General features: G+C 38.9%; 1 protein-coding gene across 9 annotated transcripts in view; it reads right to left on the bottom strand.

Annotated features, from left to right (window-relative positions):
• Positions 1-22,658, bottom strand: part of BBS9 (Bardet-Biedl syndrome 9) — a 447,491-nt gene that overhangs the window by 52,496 nt on the left and 372,337 nt on the right. For all 9 annotated transcript variants that reach the window (XM_040472285.1, XM_040472287.1, XM_040472283.1 and 6 more), the window contains one exon: positions 10,883-11,105. In XM_040472285.1, coding sequence (XP_040328219.1) covers positions 10,883-11,105 — 223 coding nt within the window. The remainder of the gene's footprint in view (positions 1-10,882; positions 11,106-22,658) is intronic.

The following is a 22,658-nucleotide window of genomic DNA, read 5'->3' on the forward strand; positions in this document are numbered from 1 at the left end:
AAACCAATGTCAATTTTCTATTTTTGATACTGTACTACAGTTCTATAAAATGTCACTATTAGGGAAAGCTGAATGAAGGGAACATGGAATTCTAGGCAGTATTTCTACATCTTCCTATGAGTCCACTATTCAAAATATTATAGGTATTTTATATTATTTCAAAATAAGAAGTTTAAAAAATATATAGTGGACATCAACTATATAAGTATAAATGTGCCAGGCATAAGTGGGGTGCTGAGGTCACAAAGACGAATAACATACTGAGCCTTCCGTGCATGTTTCCCTCCTATCGGGGAGTGTTATGGACTGAACTGTGACCTCCCCAGAATTCACAGATTGAAGCACTAACCCCCCATATGGCTATATTTGAAGATTGGGCCTTTAAAGAAGTAATTAAAGTTGAATGAGGTCATAAGGGTGGGGCCCTTATCCAAAAGGACTGGTGTGCTTACAAGAGGAGCAAGAGGCACCAAGAATTTACACATACAGAGAAAAAGGCCATGTGAGGACACAGATAAAAGGTGGCCATCTACAAGCCAAAGAGAAAGAAGTCAGGAGAAACCAAACCTGCCAGCACCTTGATCTTGGACTTGCAATCTCCAAGAACTATGAGAAAATACATTTCTGTTGTTGAGGCCACCCAGCCCATGGTGTTTTGTTATGGCGGCCTCAACAAACTAATACAGGAGTGAGGGATGAAGTAAAAATATTAAACCATGGTACCATATGATAAGCACTATAGTAGCCATATGCCCAGAGACCAAGGAGCATAGAAAACAGAAGTGCCAGGAAGACTAGGGAATGCTTTGTAGAACATTATTTCAGCTGGGTCTTCAGAAGTTAGTGGTAATTTTACCACCATCCAGAGACAGACTCTCTAAGCCAAGAAAAACTACAAGCCTGCAAAGCATAGTGTATTTGATGCAGTATCAGTAAAGGATTTTGAGGATAAAAGTGCAGGAGATAACAGCTAGGAGGATAATGTTGGTCTATTTCATAAAGAATGCTGTATTTTAGGCTTATGACTTTTGACTTAATGTGCTGTAGAATATTTTCAAGGAGGTAGGTAACATACCCAGATCCCTATTTTTGCAAAGAAACTCATATTCACGGAAAACTATAAATTCATTAGAGATGCACACAGATTTAGCTACAAAAATATTTACATATAATTATTTATCATCCTATTATATCTATTTCAGGGTGGTTGGATTATTAGTGATTTTTAATCTTCTTATCCCCTAAATTTCTACAAAACATGTTTTATCTGTGTATTAAAGATATGAGTTACTTTTAACAATTTTACTACAATCGGGCGCCTGGGTGGCGCAGTCGGTTAAGCGTCCGACTTCAGCCAGGTCACGATCTCGCGGTCCGTGAGTTCGAGCCCCGCGTCAGCCTCTGGGCTGATGGCTCGGAGCCTGGAGCCTGTTTCCGATTCTGTGTCTCCCTCTCTCTCTGCCCCTCCCCCGTTCATGCTCTGTCTCTCTCTGTTCCAAAAATAAATAAACGTTGAAAAAAAAAAGTTTAAAAAAAATTTTACTACAATATAATTCACATATATAATTCACATTTTTAAAATATATATTCAGCGGTTTTTAGAGCATCCACAGAGCCGTGCAGCCATCACTACAACCTAATTTTAGAATATTTTTCTCACTCCAAGGGAAATCCCATACCTTTTAGTTATCACTATCCATTTCTCCACCCCTACCTCACCCACAGCCCTAGGCAACCGCTAGTATGCTTTCTGCCTCTATGAATTTACCAGTTTTGGACATTTTATATGATTGGAATCATATAGTACATAATATGCAGTCTTTTGAACTGGGTTTCTTTCACTTAGCATAATGATTTCTAGGTTCATTCATGTTGTAGTTCTTTATATTGCTGAAGAATATTCCACTATATGGATATGCCATATTTTTTACCTATTTATCAACTGATAAATACTTGGATTGCTTCCATTTTGGGGATATCATGCTGCTATGAATAATCACAAGATGTTTGCTTTTTATGGTAGTACTAAACAGAATGAAGGAATGTTAGTACAAGAAGACTACTGGTAGGTCATTTTAAGATCCTAAATAGGACACAGGGACATTAAGTAAGGTAATAGCAGTGTGGACAGTAAAAGGAGATATATTTAGGACGTGCCACCATCACGTTTTGGTGACTGACTGAACATGGGCAGTAAAGGCAACAGAGTCAAAGCTGTTTTGAGGCCCCTGGCCTAGACATTGAGTAACATCATCTACTGAGATGAGACATGCAGAAGGAGGGGAGTTCAAGTGAGTTCAGCCATGTGCAGGTGGAGAGGCCTGTGGGGTATTGATGGAGACATGTGAATCCTGGAAGAGAGGCCAGACAGAAAGGTCCAAATGTAGAAATCATAGAATCCAAGGAGTAGTTGGATAAGACTGTCCAGGAGAGCATGAAGACAGAACACCAATAGTCAAGAGCCAGAAAAAGCAACAGGAAGCCACAAAGCAGACTGGAAAATACAGGCCTTAAGGGGACAGGGACAGTTTCCAATAGTGAAAGAAAAGCCAAGGAACGAAAATGTTACGACGAAATGGTCTCAGTGTAAAAGGGTACAGAGTAGCCAAATGAGTTATAGGCAAAGTGTTCACCAGATTTAGCAACTATGAAGTCACTCATGAAAGAGTGAAAATATTACTCAGAGATCAAGAATAGGCATAATTTGGCTTACTTTCAGAGAGGAGTTGCAGGAAAGGAGATAGGATGGAGACAGAGTCCATGAACTAGCTGCATACATTTATATAAGGAGTGCTGGGACTTGGGTTCATTTCTCATACCAGAAACACAAATAACCCCATAAATACATGGTCATTGCCTTTGAACAACTTATTTCCTTTGGGGAATAAAAAAAATTAATTTTCCCAATTTATGAAGTTAGTCCTTGTTTTTTCTTTACCACCATTTCTGATACAATTATCCAGTTGCTTTCTATCATGGTCCCTTCTTATGAGTTATATATATATTTTGTAGGAAAATGTATACAATATATGGAAAAGAAAGAGGAGAATGATACTTAGTACCTGTAACTCCACCACCCAAAGTAATTACTATTAATACATACCTTGGTTTATATGTTTCTGAACCACATTTTGAGAAGTATATAGCTGAAGCTCAATCTTTCATTTTCTGCCTTTGCTAACTTACTTAGAAAGACATATCCTGCCTGCATATCTAGGTATCTGCCTTTATTTCCTTCTGTGTTCTATGATTTCATTTTTTTTTACATTTAAACCTCTTAACTATCTGAAATGTATTGTAGCACATGGTATAGACTAAGCAATCTATTTTTTTTCTCCAAATGGTTAGCCAGTTCCCAGCACCATTTTTAAATTCATCTTGCCCTCTCTCCACCACTTTGAAATGCCATATTAGCACATGAGGTCTGAGTTCAGATTAGTACATTCTACATTCTTATATATTTAATTGGCAGACAGGGAGGTGAATTCTATTCCTTATAGAAGTTCTAATGATCCCAAGTAGTCACAGAAAAGCAAAAGTATAACACAAAGATATTCACTCAAAAACTAAGAGACCACTTATAAAATTAGTCTCTCCTCAAATATCTTTCCACATTTAACACTAGATGAATCCCTCCTGCCATCACCTTTTACATGGGTTCATCTCTCACCAACTGTTGGAAATTATTGCAAAATCAGCATGAATAGGCTGCAGAGGGAAATTGTAACTCTCACAAATGATGCAAGATTTAAAACAGCTAAAATGTAATTAGAGACACAAGGCAGTGGCCAGTGAAAATCTGGCAATCATTCCAGTTAATCAAGAGAGGAAAACTGACCAGAAGATGACAGGATAGATGTTTCTGGAGAAAGTGATTTGCATATCAAGCAATTAAGAAAGACCCCTCCCCACCCACCCACCCCCCATCCCCCTGGGAAATGGATGATGCTTTGGGATATTTTTTCCTAAAAGGGAAGCCTCTTTGGGGCTCCTGGGTGGCTCTGTCAGTTGGAGCATTCGACTCCTGATTTCAGCTCAGATCATGGTCTCATGGTTGTGAGATGGAGCACCTCATCATGGAACCACGTAGTGGGTGTGGAGCCTGCTTAAGATTCTCCCTCTCCCTGTATGGAAACCAATTTGACAATAAATTAAAAAAAAAAAAAAAAAAAAAAAAAAGAAAATGGATATTTGAAAATAAAAAAATAAAAATAAAATAAAAAAGATTCTCTCTCTCTCCCTCTCCCTCTGCTGCTCACAAACAAACAAACCCTCTTTGTAAAGGTGATTCTAAGGTCAAACGTGTCTACCAACATGCCACAAACAAGCAAAAAGAAAAACCCAACAAAATTCTTTCATTGCTGTTTTTAAGAATTAGCACATAATTGTAGGCATGAACATAAGTTTTGGCAAATACATGATAGAGACAAATAAAATACAAATAAACTTACCGTAAATTTTAATTTTACTTATTTTTCAATTAAACCTTGTTTATTTTCCCCAATAAAAAGAGTAAAATATTGGTTCCAGTTTCAGGTAGTCTTTTTCTGATACCAATTAGTCTCAAACCTTTCATACTTTAATCAATTTTGAATGTTCTATTTGGTATATCAAGCTCTCATGTTATAACCGCAACACTGCCATTTACTGTTACTTTATAACAAATATTCAAAAAAGGCAAATTTTACACTCTTCTTTTTTAAATTTTTTTTTCCAACGTTTATTTATTTTTGGGACAGAGAGAACAGAGCATGAACGGGGGAGGGGCAGAGAGAGAGGGAGACACAGAATCGGAAACAGGCTCCAGGCTCCGAGCCATCAGCCCAGAGCCCGACGCGGGGCTCGAACTCACGGACCGCGAGATCGTGACCTGGCTGAAGTCGGACGCTTAACCGACTGCGCCACCCAGGCGCCCCAGCACTCTTCTTTTTTAAAATTTCCTATCTGATCTCACATTTTTCTCTTCTAACTCTAGAATTCTTCTGTCCTCACAAGTGCCTTTTAGATTTTACATCAGTATTCATAATTATTATTAATAGAAGCTCACATTTAGTAAGAATTTGCTGTGTCAGGCACTTACTAAGCATCTTTCAAGTACTGCCATATTTAATTTGGCTAAAAACTCCGGTAGAGTACCATTATTATTCCTATTTATAGTTGAAAAAATCAAGAAGCTAACAAGCTAAGAAACTTTTCCTGTATTATACAACTTAACTGATAAAGGGCCAAGCTAGCTCATGTACTCTTGAAGACAAAGTCCACTTCACAGTTGCACAGTTGACCCTTGATCGATGCAGGGGCTGGGAGGGTTGAACCCTGTGCACCTGAAAATCCACATATAACTCTTGAATCCCCAAACACTTACTAACAGTCTATGGTTCACTGGAAGCCTTACCAAAAACATAAACAGCTGACTAGTACACATTTTGTATGCTGTATAGATTATACACTGTATTCTTATAATAAAGTGAGCTGGGGAAAAGAAATGTTATTAAGAAAACCATAAGGAGGGGCGCCTGGATGGTGTAGTCCATTAAGTGTCCAACTCTTGATTTGGGGTCAGGTCATGATCTCACAGTTTTTGAGTTCAAGCCATGCATTGGGCTCTGTGCTGAGGGTACGGAGTCTGCTTGGGATTCTGTCTCCCTCTCTCTCTGCCCTTCCCCCGCCCACTATCTCTCTCAAAATAAATGAAAACAAGCCTTAAAAAAATCATAAGGAAGAGAAAATACATTACCAGCACTGTACTGTATATATATGTATATATATAAAATTCCATGTTAACATAGACCTATGCAGTTCAAACCTGTGTTGTTCAAGGGTCAACTGTATTCTACCATTTTGGAACTCCTTTAAAAAAAAAAAAAAAACGAACAAATAGATTCAGAAGCCATTTAGTGACTTTTCCAGAAGCCTTTCCTATATTGAATTTGTCTAAATTTCTTAAATGAAAAACTTCAAACTTATAAAAGTTCAAATAAAGTGTAAAACCAACAGCTAAATCACACTGACAATATGAAAGTAAACACCAAATGTCTTACCAAGCATTAAAGTGAGACCTCAGAAAGTTAACTTAAAATACTACTGAAATGGGTCATTTGGAAAAAGCCTTGGAATAACATCAAACCCTTAAGGCAAAAAGGTCATTAACTCAAGTTTAAAATACTAAAAAGTGGGAGTTTTAAATATATTTCCTCAAAGGATAGAATAGATACCTTATTCAAATTTTTATTCTCCGTTTTCTTCTACCCACTTAACAGAGTAAAGACGTACAAGAGACCAATTTTGTGGTGGTCCATACCAAATTTCAAAGTATGTTTTCTGACCCATACCTGAGAAAAGGCTCATCTTATTTATAAAACTGTTTTCTCCCCCTACCCTAAATCAGCTTTCTTGAGGTCCAGGAATCTGAAAGTGCCAAAGCAAATACAGCTGAAGCTATGGCCCATTGCAATGTCTGACTCATTTGATCACGTTAAGAGAATATTCCCCTGAGGCACTTGACCAGGCTGGATGGCCCTTAAGCCTTTTTTCTTGCCCAGCTTACTCTACCTGCCCTGCTGTGGGGCCCATACCATTTGCTCTCCAAGCTTCCAGCTGATGGGTCATCAGTAACTCATTCCACCTCTTGGGGGCCAAAGCATCACCTAGACACATGAAGGTTAAAAACCCATACAGAAATGATACAAAGCTCCAGCATTCATGAGGTTAAAATGATTTGCCTGCAAATACCATAAGTTAGGCCCACCACATGTGCATTAAGTTCTGCATAAATGTGCTTAAGGGAGTCAAGTCTTAGCTATAATTAGAGCCCCTGAAATGTCAAACTAGACAGTGAGGTCATAAAAGGAAGCCTCTGGCAATCTAAGGCAAATCTCTCAGCTTCAAGCACCTGCAGGGACAAGCAGATAACAAACAAGTATAAGAAGCCAGCTAGGCCACTTACAGGCATTCACATTCAGATTTTTTAAAAACACTGCCCTGGTCCTCTGTGACTCTTTCACTAAGGGGATGCACACAACTGAGATTAGAAAGAAGATATTTAATGGAAGTGCAATATTCCCCATCAGAAAAAAATGTGAATACCAGAGCTATAGGCAGGAGGCATGGAAGTTTGGTGGTTCTACAATAAAAATTTTAAAAATAATAATAATTTTTAAAAAATCATTTACCCAGAAAGGGATAGGCTAAATCTTGATGGAGAATCTGAAGGTTGATAAGGACAAACAGAAAAAATGTGAGGCAAAAAGTCCACAAGGTAATTCCCAGTGGGAAAGACTTTCAAACTCTGGATGCCAGGGAGGATGTTGTCATCATGGCCTTTACTGGAGCAAAGAAAGGGCACATCCAAGGTGCCGGGCTCATAAAGTCATGAGGCTAGAAAAGACCAAGAGTTTTTTATTCTGAGATGTTTATCCATCTGCGATTTAATAAGGAACATGGTAAAATTACACACACTCCTGCCTTTTAATACCAACCACTAAGTCGCTTCCTCTTCCTAGGCCTCGGTTACCTCAGCTGTTAAGTGAGGGAGGTGAACCAGATGATTTCTGAGTTCCTGCCCAGCTTTTAGTATATGTGCTGCCGAAGCGAGCACTCCTGCCCAGCTTTTAAAAAAAAGATCAGGTCTGTGAAAAATGGTCGTGCGCTTGTGTGTTCAGAAACTCATTCCTTTCTAATATGCCACTTTACCTTCGTGTATTCTGAAACCAATTTTTATTAACTAAACTAACACTGTAAATTGCATAATTACTGGCTTGAAGCAGAAAATAACACAGTATTTCTTATTATCTCTGTGATAATGGTATCATATCACCTATGGAGATGATAAAAATAAACCACAAGCGAAGACAAATCTTTAACATATTCTTCACAGCAAAGAAAAGACACCGTGTAAAACTATTTCTGCCCTCTCCCCCCCCCCACCCCCCAACAGTGCTGGACTAATTTAAGTGAAAAGAAGGGCAGATCAAGAACAGCTTACACAAGAGAAAGCTTGGGCTAGAAATGTATTTGTACCATTATGGTCTGTGTAGTCTAGAGGGAAGCACAGTAGGCTAGATTAGATTCTAGACTTAATCCTTCTGGTCACCACGTAACTCTGATCAGATATTTAGCTTTTCCTAACTTCATTTTCTGTTTATAAAAAGCAATAATCCTACATGTTTCTTCCACCTGAGAAATGTGCTAAGGACAGAAAGAAGTGTGTGAAAAATTTGAGTTCTAGGGAGGAAAGGTATTATAGGTAATAATGGAGCATGTTAATAACAAAGAACACTGATTTAACAATTTTTCAAAACTCACTACCATGACTGGATCAAAGCCAGTGGGGATAGAGAGTCACTCAACCAGAGTAAAAAACTGGGTCATGGGTAAGCAGAAGCAATGAAGACAATGACAGTACAGCACAGCAGAAAGCCAAACCCTCCCCAGTGGACTGAACTTGGCTAGACTAGGCATGAGAGGCATAGACCTGGCTTACAGGAGCCTGCTTTGTGAACAAATACATTCTCCATCTTCCTGCGTTTCTTCATTTCTCCCTCCCTCCCTTCTCCTCCTCCTTTCCTCTGCCCCTTCCCTCCACACATTCAAAAATTTTGCATCAAGGGCTTATATGGACACAGCTCTCAAGCTGTTTCTACACCTAGTTATTTAAACAAATGACTAAAGTTCCATAATCAACAAATGTGACTAAGGGAGCATGTGTTCTCTCCAGGCGTGCAGGTCTTTGCTAACAGCATTGTCACTGGCGTCCTAATGGCTGTTTCTAAAGAGGCTCAGACAGGGAGACAGGAAGGTGGGGAACAGAAGGTAGGGCTGCTGAGGCTTCTATAGATGTGCCAGCCAATCGGGGGCTGATCCCATCTCTTTCTTCAGTTTTCTCTTTCACGTATTTGTCCCTCTCCCTCAAGCCTCCTTTGTTTTTCCAATCAGCAAGGAAGGAGAGAAAGCCATGTACTGAGTGCTGATCATAGTAAATGTTTTTCATTTACTATCTCATTAAACCTAAATATTTATTTCTTATAAAAATAAATCTGTAATAGTGGACAGAAGACAGATGAGTAGAGGCCAAAGGACTAGTTAGGATGACGTTAACAAGGGCAAGATGGAGAGGGCCTAGATTAAGATAAACTGTATTAGAACTGTTTCTAGGTGGAAAGACATTTCTATTCTGAAATGTCACATTAAAAATATTCTTTTGGAATAAAAGTTAGGTTCTGTCCATGCGTAAGTAAGGTAAAAAATATTTCAAATCAGGGGCATCTGGGGGGCTCATCGGTTAAGCATCTGACTTTGGCTCAGGTCATGATCTCATGGTTGGTGGGTTTGAGCCCTGCGTGGGGCTCTGTGCTGACAGCTCAGAGCCTGGAGCCTGCTTTAGATTCTGTGTCTCCCTCTCTCTCTGCCTCTCCCCTGCTCATGCTCTGTCTCTCTCTCAAAAATAAAATAAACATTAAAATTTTTTTTCAAATATTTCCAATCATAGAATATAGAAACCCATGATCCCAAATGAGCTATTTTCCCACCCCCAAATTTACAGGCTGAATTACACATATGTCACAATGGTAATAATTAAGGGGCACCTGGCTGGCTCCATTGGAGCGTGCAACTCCTGATGTTCAGGTTGTGAGTTTGAGCCCCATGTTGGGTGTAGAAATTACTTAAATAAATAAAACTTAAAAAACAGGTAATAATTAAATATTACCAATGGTAATAATTATAGCTTTATTTTTTGAGCGTGTCTCTATTCCAGGCATTGTGCTAGGCACTTGACAAACATCTAAGGCCCCAGTGACAAGGGAGGCATTATTACACCCCTTTCACAAGGAAGAAACTAAGACTCTGGAAAGTTAACTAACATATCCAGAGTCATATAAGTAGTAAGGGATAAAGGCACGACCCAAACACTGGTCTGTCTGCCTCCAGAGTCTGTGCTTATTAGATTATGCTATGCTGTCTCTATGTTTATCTTTTTAGGTTTTCGTTTGCGTTCCTTTTTACTTCTAGGAATGCTGATTGAGGGAAAAAGGAAGCAAGAGGAAGGGCATCAGCATGGGGGTGGGAAGGAGCACATAATACTTGAAAGAAGGAAGAAGAGAAAACCACACCACTTCTCTCTGATACTAGGGCACTTGCTTTAGAAGGAAATAGATACTACAGCTACTGCATTTAATTCATTTATATACTTGAAGTCCTTTGTTGTTGCCATAAAGACAGACACCATGAGGGAAGCAGGACGTGGGAGCTGCTGCCTATGAGGGACACAAGTACACCACCATTGATTGCTTAGACCCTCTGACCATGTAAGAGCTGACCTGGATGACCACGGCCATCACTTTGCTCCTGGTAGGGCAAGCTGTGTCTCTCTCTACCTTGGCTTATAGGTGCCATGACTCTGGAGCCTGTTCACATCTCCTGATCCCAGTCTTTTTCTTTGTCTCTTCCCCTTTATTCTGATGACCACAATCCAAGCAAACACCAGAAGGGATAGGACTCATCTGGATTACATTAAGTGCTTGTATTATGCTATTTACATTTATGAAATATGGTATCGCGAGACCACATTTAGTAAAACTTTTCCTTAAAAATAGTTTTATTCGCTAATCCACTTTTTATTGGTTAGAAGCAAAACAAAATGGCTCATATATTTAAAAACAGAGGGAAGAAAAAAGACATACCATTCTAGAAATGTCTAGCAAGCAAATACCCCAGGAATATTTATCCAAGTGGTTACCCTGGGATATCTGAGGGGAAATGTGAAAGCAATTTTCTTGGCTATCATCACTTTAATATGAAATGTAAACCCCAAATACAACCTCAGGCGCATTCCTTTAATTTGAGTAAAGTAGTTGTGTTTAGGGAGCATGGATGAAGCTCTTACCTGGCATGACCATGGTCTGTGGGGCTGCCGCATCCGTACTTAAGCAGAGCCGTCCACCTTTGGCTAATCTATCACAGAGCAAGGTGATATGTTTCTTTAGTCGGCTTGTGTCTTTGGGTATGTTCAGCTGGCTGCTGAGGTTCAAAGCCTGCTCCTTTGAACTCTTTGAGAGGCAAGTCTTCAAGAGGTGGGAAATGGCAGCATCCACTGTTTCTTCCCAGCCCTAGATACAAGAGCCGATTTTGAATTTAGGCAAAGATGACAAATGAGCAAAGTAGGCACTTACTGTTCATCAAGTTAGAAGATTGAGTGTTTACGTCCAAGTGTTAGGGACCTGTTGAGAGTTTGGTTTCTGGAATATTTCATACCAGTCTGGTTTTGAATTCTAGCTCTGTCAGCTGTTTGATCAGGAGCAAGTTACTTAATTCCTCTTAGTCACCATCCTTATCTACAAATGAGGATACTAATATTAGTCTGCAGCTCCAAAGGCTGGGGTGATTAAATGAGATGCTATATGAAAAGCATTTAGCCCTGTGCCAGACATAATAAATAACAATAATAATAATCCCAGGTATAGGTATGACTGATGACCTGGATCCTGAAGCTGCCAGGATTATAGTTCATTTTGCCTTATCTTTCTGCTGAAGGAGTACTGGCCAGGACAGGGAGGTCCTCTGAATATCTTGGGGGAAACTGGAATGTAGAGAAAATCCTGGCGTCTCTCACAGCAATTGGTCCCACAGCCTTGGGGTTGTAGGCAGAAACCAGAAGAGTTTATTTCAAGGGAGATTTTGTGAGACACAAGCCTATCTAGTCCCACTTCACTGCCCAGGTGACAGAAAGTGACAGAAAGTGAGAAAGTGGGACATTTACCCCACTTCTGCTGGGACCATATGGCTGTGCTACAATGAAAACCTCAAGAAATGCAGTGTCCCCTTAGCACCACGAAGGCTGTAATTCTAGGAATAACAATGTTGGGCAGGGACCTCTTCACGATCATGGAGGGTATCAGCACTGGCAGAAGTGGCATGAGGAGGAACCACCCACAGGTGGGTTCAGATAACAACAGGGCAAGAAGCAGGAGGGGTCGGCTATAAGCTCCCATTGCGCATCCCTGGGGGGTCCTAGAGACAGCCAGGTACAACTTTTATAGAGGTCTGTAGGTCCTAAACAGCACGAGTGGGAATATGAAAGCACGAGTGAAATCTGGGTATTATTGCCAATGTGACTCCATTTATACCCAGAGGTTGGCAAAACCTAGAGCTCCACAGGCCTGACAATCAAAATGAAAATACAGAGGAAGACATTGAGTGAATTTATTCACACAGAATGCTACAGAATAGTCCAAGCCCCTTATATAAGAGGTGAGAAACCTGAGACTCAGAAAGAAAACTCCCCCCCACCTCCTTCCACCCTCCCCACTTCCCTCCCCACGCCCCACCCAGCCACAGAGATCTACTATTTGCATTGCTCCATCCTCAACCTTATTGGCTAGAGCTGTCTTTCAAATACGCAAATTGGATTAGGTAATTCCTTACCCTGCGCTGTGGTGGCTGGCTGTGTATTTGGTTTCCCCACCAGAGTGCCTGGCATAATTCATACCCCTAGCACTATGTTTAATAAACAGAGGGTGATCAAGAAATAAAGGGGTGTGTGGGTGGCTCAGTTGGTTAAGCAGCTGACTTCGGCTCAGGTCATGATCTCGCGGTCAGTGAGTTCAAGCCCTCCGTCGGGCTCTGTGCTGACAGCTCAGAGCCTGAAGCCTGCTTCAGATTCTGTGTCTCCCTCTCTCTGACCCTCCCCCATTCATGCTCTGTCTCTCTGTGTCTCAAAAATAAATAAACGTTAAAAAAAAAAAAGAAATATGTTAGCTAGACAGAGAGAGACATGGTAAGATAGAGAACTAGGATATTAGAGCTGGGAGGACTTTGGAGATCTTTAGTCCAGTCTTGTGGGATTTTCCTAGGACCCCATGTACAATAGCAACCATCTGTCTAGGCATGGTTGTCTTCACACAGTCCAAAATTACAACTTTTGGAGGCAGTTCACTACTTCCAGGGACATGTGTAACCAGCAGAAAGCTATTCTTATACCGAGCCAAAATCTGCCCCACTGGCCCTTAGTCTACCCTCCAGAGCCATGCACAATAAATCTAACCTCTCTTCTACATGACAGCCCTTTATATCTGTGAAGACAGCAGTTCTGTACCCTCGCCTCCAGAATAAACAGCCTCAGTTCCTCCAGCTCTTCCTAATATAAACATGGTTTCAAGTTTTCTCTCCATCCTGACCACTTGTCTTTGAATGAGCTCCAATTTTAAACACTTAAAAAATTTATACAGCTAACTAGAGAACCCTAAACTGACCCCAAGACACCAGGCTAAGGATGGGAGTACAGGTTAGGAAATAGCCATCCTTCCCATTTACAGGCAATTCTCCCTGCCAGCCTGGCCTCTGGTTGTCTCTGCTCTCTTGGCAACTGTATCAACTCCTGATTCACAATCAGTGACCAGAAAACTAAACTCTAGACCTTTTTCATACTTGCCACACATCTTCCTTCTAGGCTTGTACAGTTGGTTCTTTAGACCTAAGGGCAGACTCTATACATGTCCACTGAAGAACTCCCCACTAATTACCGAAATCAAGGTATTTTACTTTACTGACCCATTATAGACACTGCTAGGCAAATTAGGATACAAATTAATTACTTTACACTCATCTTGAATATCCTTTCAAGAGATGTCAAAAACTGTAAAAACAGCTTCCTACTCCAAACCACTAAATAATGAACCAGTCGTTACCACAAAGGCATCTCTATACAACTACTAAAATCTAGACAAGTATCTAAAATGGAATTTGTATTTCAATGATAATGGGAAAAGGTGAATTAAGACAAAATAGTAAACCAGATGTCATCTGAGAGGACATATTTTCAAGTTCTTTCAGAGCCATTGACAAAGACCTCTGGAGTATAAGAAGGAAAGATCTTTTGCATATAATTTGGCATTTGTGTGCTCTGTGGTCATTTCAGCACTGAAACAGTTCCTACAATTTTATAGACTATTTGTTTAAGCAAACTACTATTTTCATACGTAACTTACAGTAGCATATTAGATCATTTAAGTAGATATGGCATTTAGTTAACATGGAGGTACTACGAATTTTGTTTCTTACTGCCAACTTGCAGATCAAGTCAAAAACCATGTCATGTTTAGGTATTTGGCATGGCTATTTCTTTAATATAATGAGGCACAATGCCAATACTTTTTAGAAGGATTGCTACTAAAATATAAGATTATTATTTGGAAGGACTATATTGTTACATAAACTCAAATATGATAATAAAAGGAAAGTTTATGACACAAATGAAGAGCCTTTGAAATGAGAGTTTTATTAAATAAAAATACAGTGATAATTCAACGACCAAACATGTAGCATACTTACCTCAGGAAATGTGAACCAGAACTATGTGGAAATGCATAATCTTCCAGTGTGAGAAGTGCCTTAAAGGTAAGCTATTTTAACCATATTTTTGGTGTTTGAATCCACCACTTTTATTTATAGCTCTTAAATTGACAAGTCTAATATTCAGTCTTAATGCCTAAACACACACACACACACACACACACACACACACACACACTCACACACACACACACAGACACCATGCACATACCTACTCTTTATCCTTTACAGTTGAGTATCAATTTTACTAATATTTTCCCTCTTCTAACTGTGAGAGTGAAAGAAAATCCTAACTTTGGGAAAATTGTGCTAAAAGTTATCTAGAAGGGGAGAAACTGCTAAGCATGTGCTCTTTAGTAAGAAATGATTTGATTTTACTTCCCAAATCCCATGTGTGGTTTTTAGAAAACAATAGCAGGTGGGAAGTTAAACTAATTAATTAATGTGTGAATAAATAATGTGTCAATAAATAAATTTAAATGCACATGTTACTCTGTTTTATCTTCTTTATAATCCATGTCAGTATTAGAAATTAATTTATTTACCAGGTTTTTGGTGCTTACTTTATCTAGTCTAATATTGACAATTCAGGTTTTCCTTTGTTCCCAAGGACTAGGCTCAACCCCATGTGGTAACTTCATTTTTGTCTTAGCCCTTGCTACCTGAGCCCCTACATTGGGAGCCTGCTTACAAAGTTACTCCTTTATGGACCGGGCTGCCTTACCCCTGCCAAATGCCCTCCACGGAACTGGACCCAACAGGTGTGGCCCTGCTGTCTGACTTCTCTAGTGCCAAGTTGTCTGCTGCACACATCCGCCAACATGGTTTCCCAGTGCTCAGTTTTCATGTTTCACCTGCCTGTGTTGAGGCTGCTATACCCCATGCTGGTTCCAGGTGCCTCTCTGTACCAGATGATGCCTCATTTCTATGAGTCAGCTTTGTAAATTCAAGGCCTTGGCTTCTCTTCTCTGTTCCTCCTCCTGACTGAAGACAGTCGACTGAGCTATACTTTTTGCTATCCAGACAGCAGGCAGCCTCTGCTGAATTTCCAACTTCTGCTCTAACTGCTCTGCTAGTCTGCCCTGGTCACTGTGCCTAAACACCAGCACAAGCAAGCGGTTTATGAGAAATAGTGAGAAGCAGAAAGTTTGACCACATTTGTAAAGTTAATTTCCTAGGGAATCAACCAAAGTAACCAAAGAAAAAATTAAACCAGAAGAGTATTCTCCTACCACCTGTGTATTAAAACAACTGGGTTGAAGACAGCTGCCTCTAGGTTTCTAGGTTCCAACTTCACCTCCTTCACCTCAACTTCCCCTTCTCTGTAAGACCTTAGGATAATCACTTAATCTCTGTGGGCTACATCTGAGGTCACCATAAAACAGGAACAACGCTATTTGCCATCCCAGGCACTCTGAAATCGTAAGTGGAAGACACTATGAAAAAAGTATGCATATTCAATCCTACTTTAAAAAAAACAGAAAATACAAACACACCACTGAAGTCCAATATTCAAAGTAACATCTTTAAACTTTTATTCAAATTACAAACTTCTGCAAATGTATGTTTATAATAGAAGCACTACCACATCCTTAACTATAGTAGTATAGGGGGAAATACCACAAAACCCCATCACCAAATGTGCACACAGTCAGTTCTAAGGGAGAGAGGAAATGTAAAAAAAAAGGAGATCTGTCTAAAGGAGCAAATGGGGATTATGCAGCTATAGCCCAGATTTCAGCTGAGGAGAGAAAACTCTCAGAAATAGCTTGTCTTACATTATACATTTGAAGGTAAGATAACCTTTACATCATATTCATTTATCTGAAAAAGAGAACTATATCAAAGAGAAGTAAATTTCCTCTTGAAAAGATGTAAAGGGTGCACAAGGAAAAGTCTTTGGTATTTATGATTGCTCTATGGAGCCTTATGGTCATTATTACTTTGTGCTATATTGTAGAGTTTCATACTTAGCCAAGATACCCTAAAGATAATCACAGGAAGGGTCATTGCAAATTGAGGTACAAACAAAATTTAGTGCTATACTTGTAAATTATACATTCTGGAAGATGAGAGAATTTTTCAGGATTTATCTGGGTTCAGTTTATTTCCAAAGAATAGATTATATTCAGTGATTCTTTCTCTCATGCAGAGGGCTCAAAATGTTGAGCTATTTACCCTGAAAAGTAAAACAGCTCTTTGAAACTAAAACACAATAAAATAAAAGGGGATTAAGAGCACACTTATTGTGATGAGCATTGAGCAATGTTTAGAATTGCTAAATCACACTATATTGTATGCCTGAAACTAATGTAACACTGAATGTTAACTATACTGGAATTTTTAAAAACAGGAAAAATGACCAAATAATGAACACAAACCTTCAAGAATTAAAAAAAAAAAAAAAAAAAAAGACACCAAGCTATATGGCCTCTATGGCATCTTAATAAGTTTCACATTATAATATTCAACAGTTTTTGTAAAATAAAGCTTTGCAAAAAATCAGCTTTAAATTTTCAACCCATCACCAATAAAATGAAACATTCCCCAATAGCATTCTTTTAAAATTTTAATCTGGGGGCGCCTGGGTGGCTCAGTCGGTTAAGCGTCCGACTTCGGCTCAGGTCATGATCTCACGGTCCGTGGGTTCGAGCCCCGCGTCGGGCTCTGTGCTGACACCTCAGAGCCTGGAGCCTGTTTCAGATTCTGTGTCTCCTCTCTGTGACCCTCCCCCATTCATGCTCTGTCTCTCTCTGTCTCAAAAATAAATAAACGTTAAAAAAAATTTTTTGTTTAATTTTAATCTGAAGTGATTTATTGGACATTTGGAGTTCTCTACTTCCTTGACATGATTCAAAAGCTGTAAAAGTCTAATTCACATTTCAAACAAAAGTAAAACAGGGTACTGGGCTTATCACCACTGCTTTGTGAAAAATGAAGCACATTGCTTCCTAATGGATGACAATCTAAAAATTCTTTGATGAACAGAAGACAAGTAACCTTCATAGAGTTTAGCTGCAATACAAGCAGAAAGCACAAGACTGCTTCAAACCAAGGTACTCTGATTGTTTGTTTAAGCTTATGTTTTGCATTTGATCGGTATTCCCATTCTGACCCCTCCAATGCTATATACGGTAGATTACATGAATTACCATAAAACTTGATCCCAGATAGACAATGTTCAGTTTTAAAACAAAACAAAACAAAACAAAACAAAACAAAACAAAACAAAACAAAACAAAACATCAGTGATGTCCCAAGTAGCCAAACACCTTCACTAAGCACTAATGTTTGCTTCAGGAAAAGCTCCTGATCAACAAGCACTATTCAGAAGGAATTTACAAAACACAAACATTAAGACTGGAAAATCAAATAGATTGATAATGAAGATTCCAGAAGAAAGTTGCTCTGGCAATGGTAGATTAGATCATTTTGACCAATTATCCTACTGAAAATAACTAGAAACAAATACATAAAAATCATGTTTTTTAAGGCACTGAAAAGCTGACAAGTTAGTGATAGGAGACACTGGAGGCCCAAGAAGGTAAGTCCTGACTGTGAGGCTGCTTTTCCCACTGAAGTCATTAGCCTAGCCATGCATCATGGATCCTTCACTTATACCACCTCTCGCTAATGACTTATGCTTGCTTAAACTTTCCATTTAAGAGGCAGCATGGATCATGAAAAATGCATTGGATTAGAAGTCAGAAGACCTAAGCTGAATTGTGACACCTTTCCTTACAAGCTGTTTGTTTCTGGGAAAATTATTTTAGTTCTCTAGGTTTTGGTTTCCTTATCAGTTAAAACCCAGAAGATGGTTTTTCCTTGGCAGATGCTCATAGATTTCAGACATATTTGGCAATTGTATGCACTTAATTCCATACTATCATTCTTACTTGTAAGAGTTCTCTCTAAAAGGTACCTAATCTGGGCTGGTTCCTGCAAATAGCCCCAGAAATAGTAGCAACAAGAGCAACAATAGTAAAAATTTCTTATGTGCTAGAAAATGTGCTGAAAATTTTACAAATATATTTTGGTTAATTCTTACTATTATCCTATGAAGGCAGGCATTACAATTTCAAGCTAATGGTCTAGATATGAGGTATTTCACTGCAAATGACACAGTTATTAAAAGGAAGAGTTGTGACAGAATCCAGGACTGCGGGGCTCTAACCCCCTGCCTTTTATCCCCCGCTTTTATCTGCCTTTTATGCTCTAGATTTTGAAGAAGACAGAACAGAGCTTTATATAGTTCCATGTCAAAAATGAGAGACTTGTGGGCCACTGGGTGGCTCAGTTGGTTAAGTGTCTGACTCTTGATTTGGGCTCAGGTCATGATCTCACAGTTCATGAGTTCCAGCCCTGTGTCCGGCTCTCCATCCCAAGATGGAACCTGCTTGTGATTCTCTCTCTCCTTCTCTCTGCCCCTCCCCTGTTCTTAATCTCTCTCTTTCTCTCTCTCAAAATAAATTAATAAACATTGAAAAAAAAATGAGAGCCTTCTAAAGGGTGGAGATGGGAGGGAGAAAGTAAAGAATGTTGGTTTCAGAGAAGAATTAAATTTGTTAACTTTTACCTAACATTACGTTGAAAATTCATGTCTTGTATAATATCCAGTAAAAACACAAGTGGTATTTTCAGAGATCAGCCTGAGATCACATTGTAAACTACCACAATTGCTTAACTTAGTTAAGCAATTACTTAGATGGATTGGTATATACTTAGTTACTTAGATGGATTAGTATATACATTTGTGTATTTGTTTATTGTTCTTTTATAAATAAATGTTACTTTTATCCTAAAAAATAATAATAAAATTGAAAAATAAATCTTGATCACTTATGCTACAGAGCACTTCTTTTCTATTTCATTGTGTGTCTTTCAATCTATTATCATATCACCTTAGGCTCCTTTTACTAAACTGGGCTTTAGAAAATATCATATGAGTCTTCTCCCAGAAAATTTATGGTCACAACACATTCACAGAACCAAAATTTAAATCAGCTTCTGGATTCAAGTGAATGAATAATCTGCATATAATTAAATAAAATTTTGCTGAGTATGATCTATGCCAGTTTGGATGGGTCAAACTTATAGAAGAGCCCACCAAAGCTTTAGCACCTGCATAAACTACTGAAACTGACATGTAGGACTAGTCTTAGGACACTATGTCCCCTAAAAACATAACAAAGGTCAGATTTGACTCTGATGACTGTGAATTATAGTCATTTCACGGACTTACTATTAAGAATACCTGAAGCAGCCACCCTATTAAAGAATCATAAGACACGTGGGGTTATAGACTCCCTAAGTACCATGTATCTGATGGAATCTGGGGAAAATTTAACAAAGCTAGGACAAGAGAAGAACATGTGAACAAAGGCATCACCTTCTCCCCTGATGATGCTGTGTTCTTAACAATATCAAAGAACAAAGAACAAGGAATGACCAAACTCAGGAGAAAATGTCCAAAAATACATGAAACCACTGATTTAAGTGTGAGAAGTACAGGATCCTTTTCTTTGTTTTTGTCTCCTCCATTTAATTAGTTTGGATTTTTCAAAACCACCCAGTAGCTTCACTATTTTAAGTTATGACTACCTACTTCTTTCTTAGTCAAAGCCACCAAAAAATCTGAAACAGCTACAAGAAGGTCCATATACTAGGTTTCTGTTTTCTTTCAAACAATTCTGGAGAAGTCTGAAGAAAAGGTATCTAGAATGTTATCTGAAGTTAATGAGTGGCACAAGATTCAGTGTTAGTGTCATTTTTCACAATGATCACAGAAATACAGCAACACAAATCTCAAAGTTCAATAGTAATTATTTACGATATGGTATGTTTATCACTATATTGATCCTAACTTTAAATGTCTTTGTCCATTTACTAAAATACTAATTTGAGGGGCGCCTGGGTGGCTCGGTCGGTTAAGCGTCCGACTTCGGCTCAGGTCATGATCTCACGGTCCGTGAATTCAAGCCCCGCGTCGGGCTCTGTGCTGACCGCTCAGAGCCTGGAGCCTGTTTCAGATTCTGTGTCTCCCTCTCTCTCTGCCCCTCCCCTGTTCATGCTCTGTCTCTCTCTGTCTCAAAAATAAACGTTAAAAATTTTTAAAAATAAAATAAAATAAAAAATAAAATACAAATTTGAGTCCATACAGTCATTTATTTACTTTAAAAATATTTATTCAGAGCCAACTGATACAAGACTTTGTACTAAATATTGTGAGGTTAAAAAAAAGGTGAATCAGATAAGGATCCTACCTTCAAGTAATTTTCACTCAACTAATAACATAAGAATGTATACAAAATATACTGATCCAGAAAACAAAATTTAGAGAGAATTTAAGAAACAAACCAAATTATCAAAGGGGGGAACAAAAGAGGCAGACCAAGGAACAAACTGTTAAGTATAGCAAACAAACTGATGGTTACCAGAGGAGAGGTAGGTAGGGAGATGGGTAAAATAGGTTCTGGGAATTAAGGAGCGCACTGGTTGTGATGAGTACTGGGTGTTGTATGGAACTGTTGTATCACTATAGTGTACACATGAAACTAATATTATATTGCATGTTAACTAACATGACTTTAAATAAAAATCTTTTAAAAAACTTCAGTAAGATCACCTGGTCAAAGTCTTCCCATTGGGGTGCCTGGGTGGCTCAGTTGGTTGAATGTCCAACTCTTGATTTTGGCTCAGGTTATGATCCCAGGGTTGTGGGATTAAGCCCCGCATTGGACTATGCACTAAGCGTGGAGTATGCCTAAGATCCTCTCTTTCTTTCCCTCTCCCCTGCTCACACTTTCTACTACTACTACTACTACTAATAATAATAATAATAGTAGTAGTAGTAATAATTTAAAACTTGTACTTATAAAAAAAAGTTTCCCCCTTAAATCAGGTTGCTAATTTTTGTGAGCCCACTAATTTAGATTCAAAGCCTGGATGTTATTTTCTGTCTGTGTGGGCATACTTCCTCATCTGTAAACTGGGACTAATACAAGGAGACAAGGATGTGAGCACAAATGGTTTACCTGAGAGCTGATCCAAAAAGTGCCAGGGGGTAGTGAGGAAGTGAGACTGAGCAGGAAGAGAAGCCAATAAACTGCTGTGCGTTTGAGCAATTACCACTACAGGCAACTGGTGCAACCTTGTCGGACTACTCTGAGAGGTGGTGTAGAACATACCTTGAATTTTCCCAGCCAGAGGGACGAGAGGGCTGGGGTATTAATCTATCAATTCCCATCAATCATCAATTGAACACAGAGGCTGTACAGACTTGGCCAAACAGGAAGAGTCCACAGGCAAAGAACTGCAGATGTTCAGAAGGCAGAAGCTTGTAGGAATGGTGGGAGGCGAAGAGATATGGGCAGATCACACACAGCATCTGCTACAACCCTCTATTTCAAAGACACATAGGATTAAATGGGGTAGCATATGCAGAGTCCTTGGCCAATATCTAACACATAATAATGCTCAATAAAAGTTAATTTTATTATTTTGAATTGTGGGAAGCAGGCCTCTGTGTGTATGTGTGTGTGTGTGCGTGTGTGTGATTTCTCTCTTTTCTCTACAAAAAGGGGAAATCCTGTTTTTAGTGAAGCTTATAGGACTTGGTTCTGAGATTGCTAAAAACTATATAGAAATTTTATAACCTTGAATTTAGAACAAATGGGTTAGAAAGCAACTACAACTAACCACTGCCATTAAACCACAGAAATCAGATTTTATTTCCAGGAAAATGGAAACTCTTGCTACTCTAAATGCAGAAAGTGAAGCATATTCCTGCTAACAATATTAGTTATTTCATCTGCATATTCTTATTCACTGTGGTGGGAGAGAAGATCTGGGTTCCTGCAGTTCTCATAAATAACATATCAGCAAAATTTAAACTCAGATTTTATAAATCTGTCAGATTAAAAGTTATAGCAATAGGTACTCAACAGTCATTACTTTTCACAGCTTATTCGTGGCTTTTTCTTCAAAAAGTAGCAACTGGTAAGATTCTTTTCTGATTTATGTGAAATCTGCTTCTGGTCAGGGATGCCTGCTTCAAGATGGAAAACCAAGGTCTTCCTTTTTTCAATAACTTCCTGTCCCCAACTCAAATTACTCACAAATTAACTCGTAATAAAGAATGACTAAAATTATCATTCTTTTACTCTGTTCTTACAATTACATTCCACCAATTCTAGGTTTTCCCCGCACATTTTAACATCTCTGACATAGGGAAGTATCTTATCTAACAACTGTTGGCTTCTAGGCTCCAGTCATGCTATGCTATCACGGTCAGTTCCTGTGTATGCACAGCC

Source organism: Herpailurus yagouaroundi, unplaced genomic scaffold, assembly GCF_014898765.1.
Source record: "Herpailurus yagouaroundi ecotype Mexico unplaced genomic scaffold, PumYag 100, whole genome shotgun sequence".
Taxonomy (NCBI): Eukaryota; Metazoa; Chordata; class Mammalia; order Carnivora; family Felidae; genus Herpailurus; species Herpailurus yagouaroundi.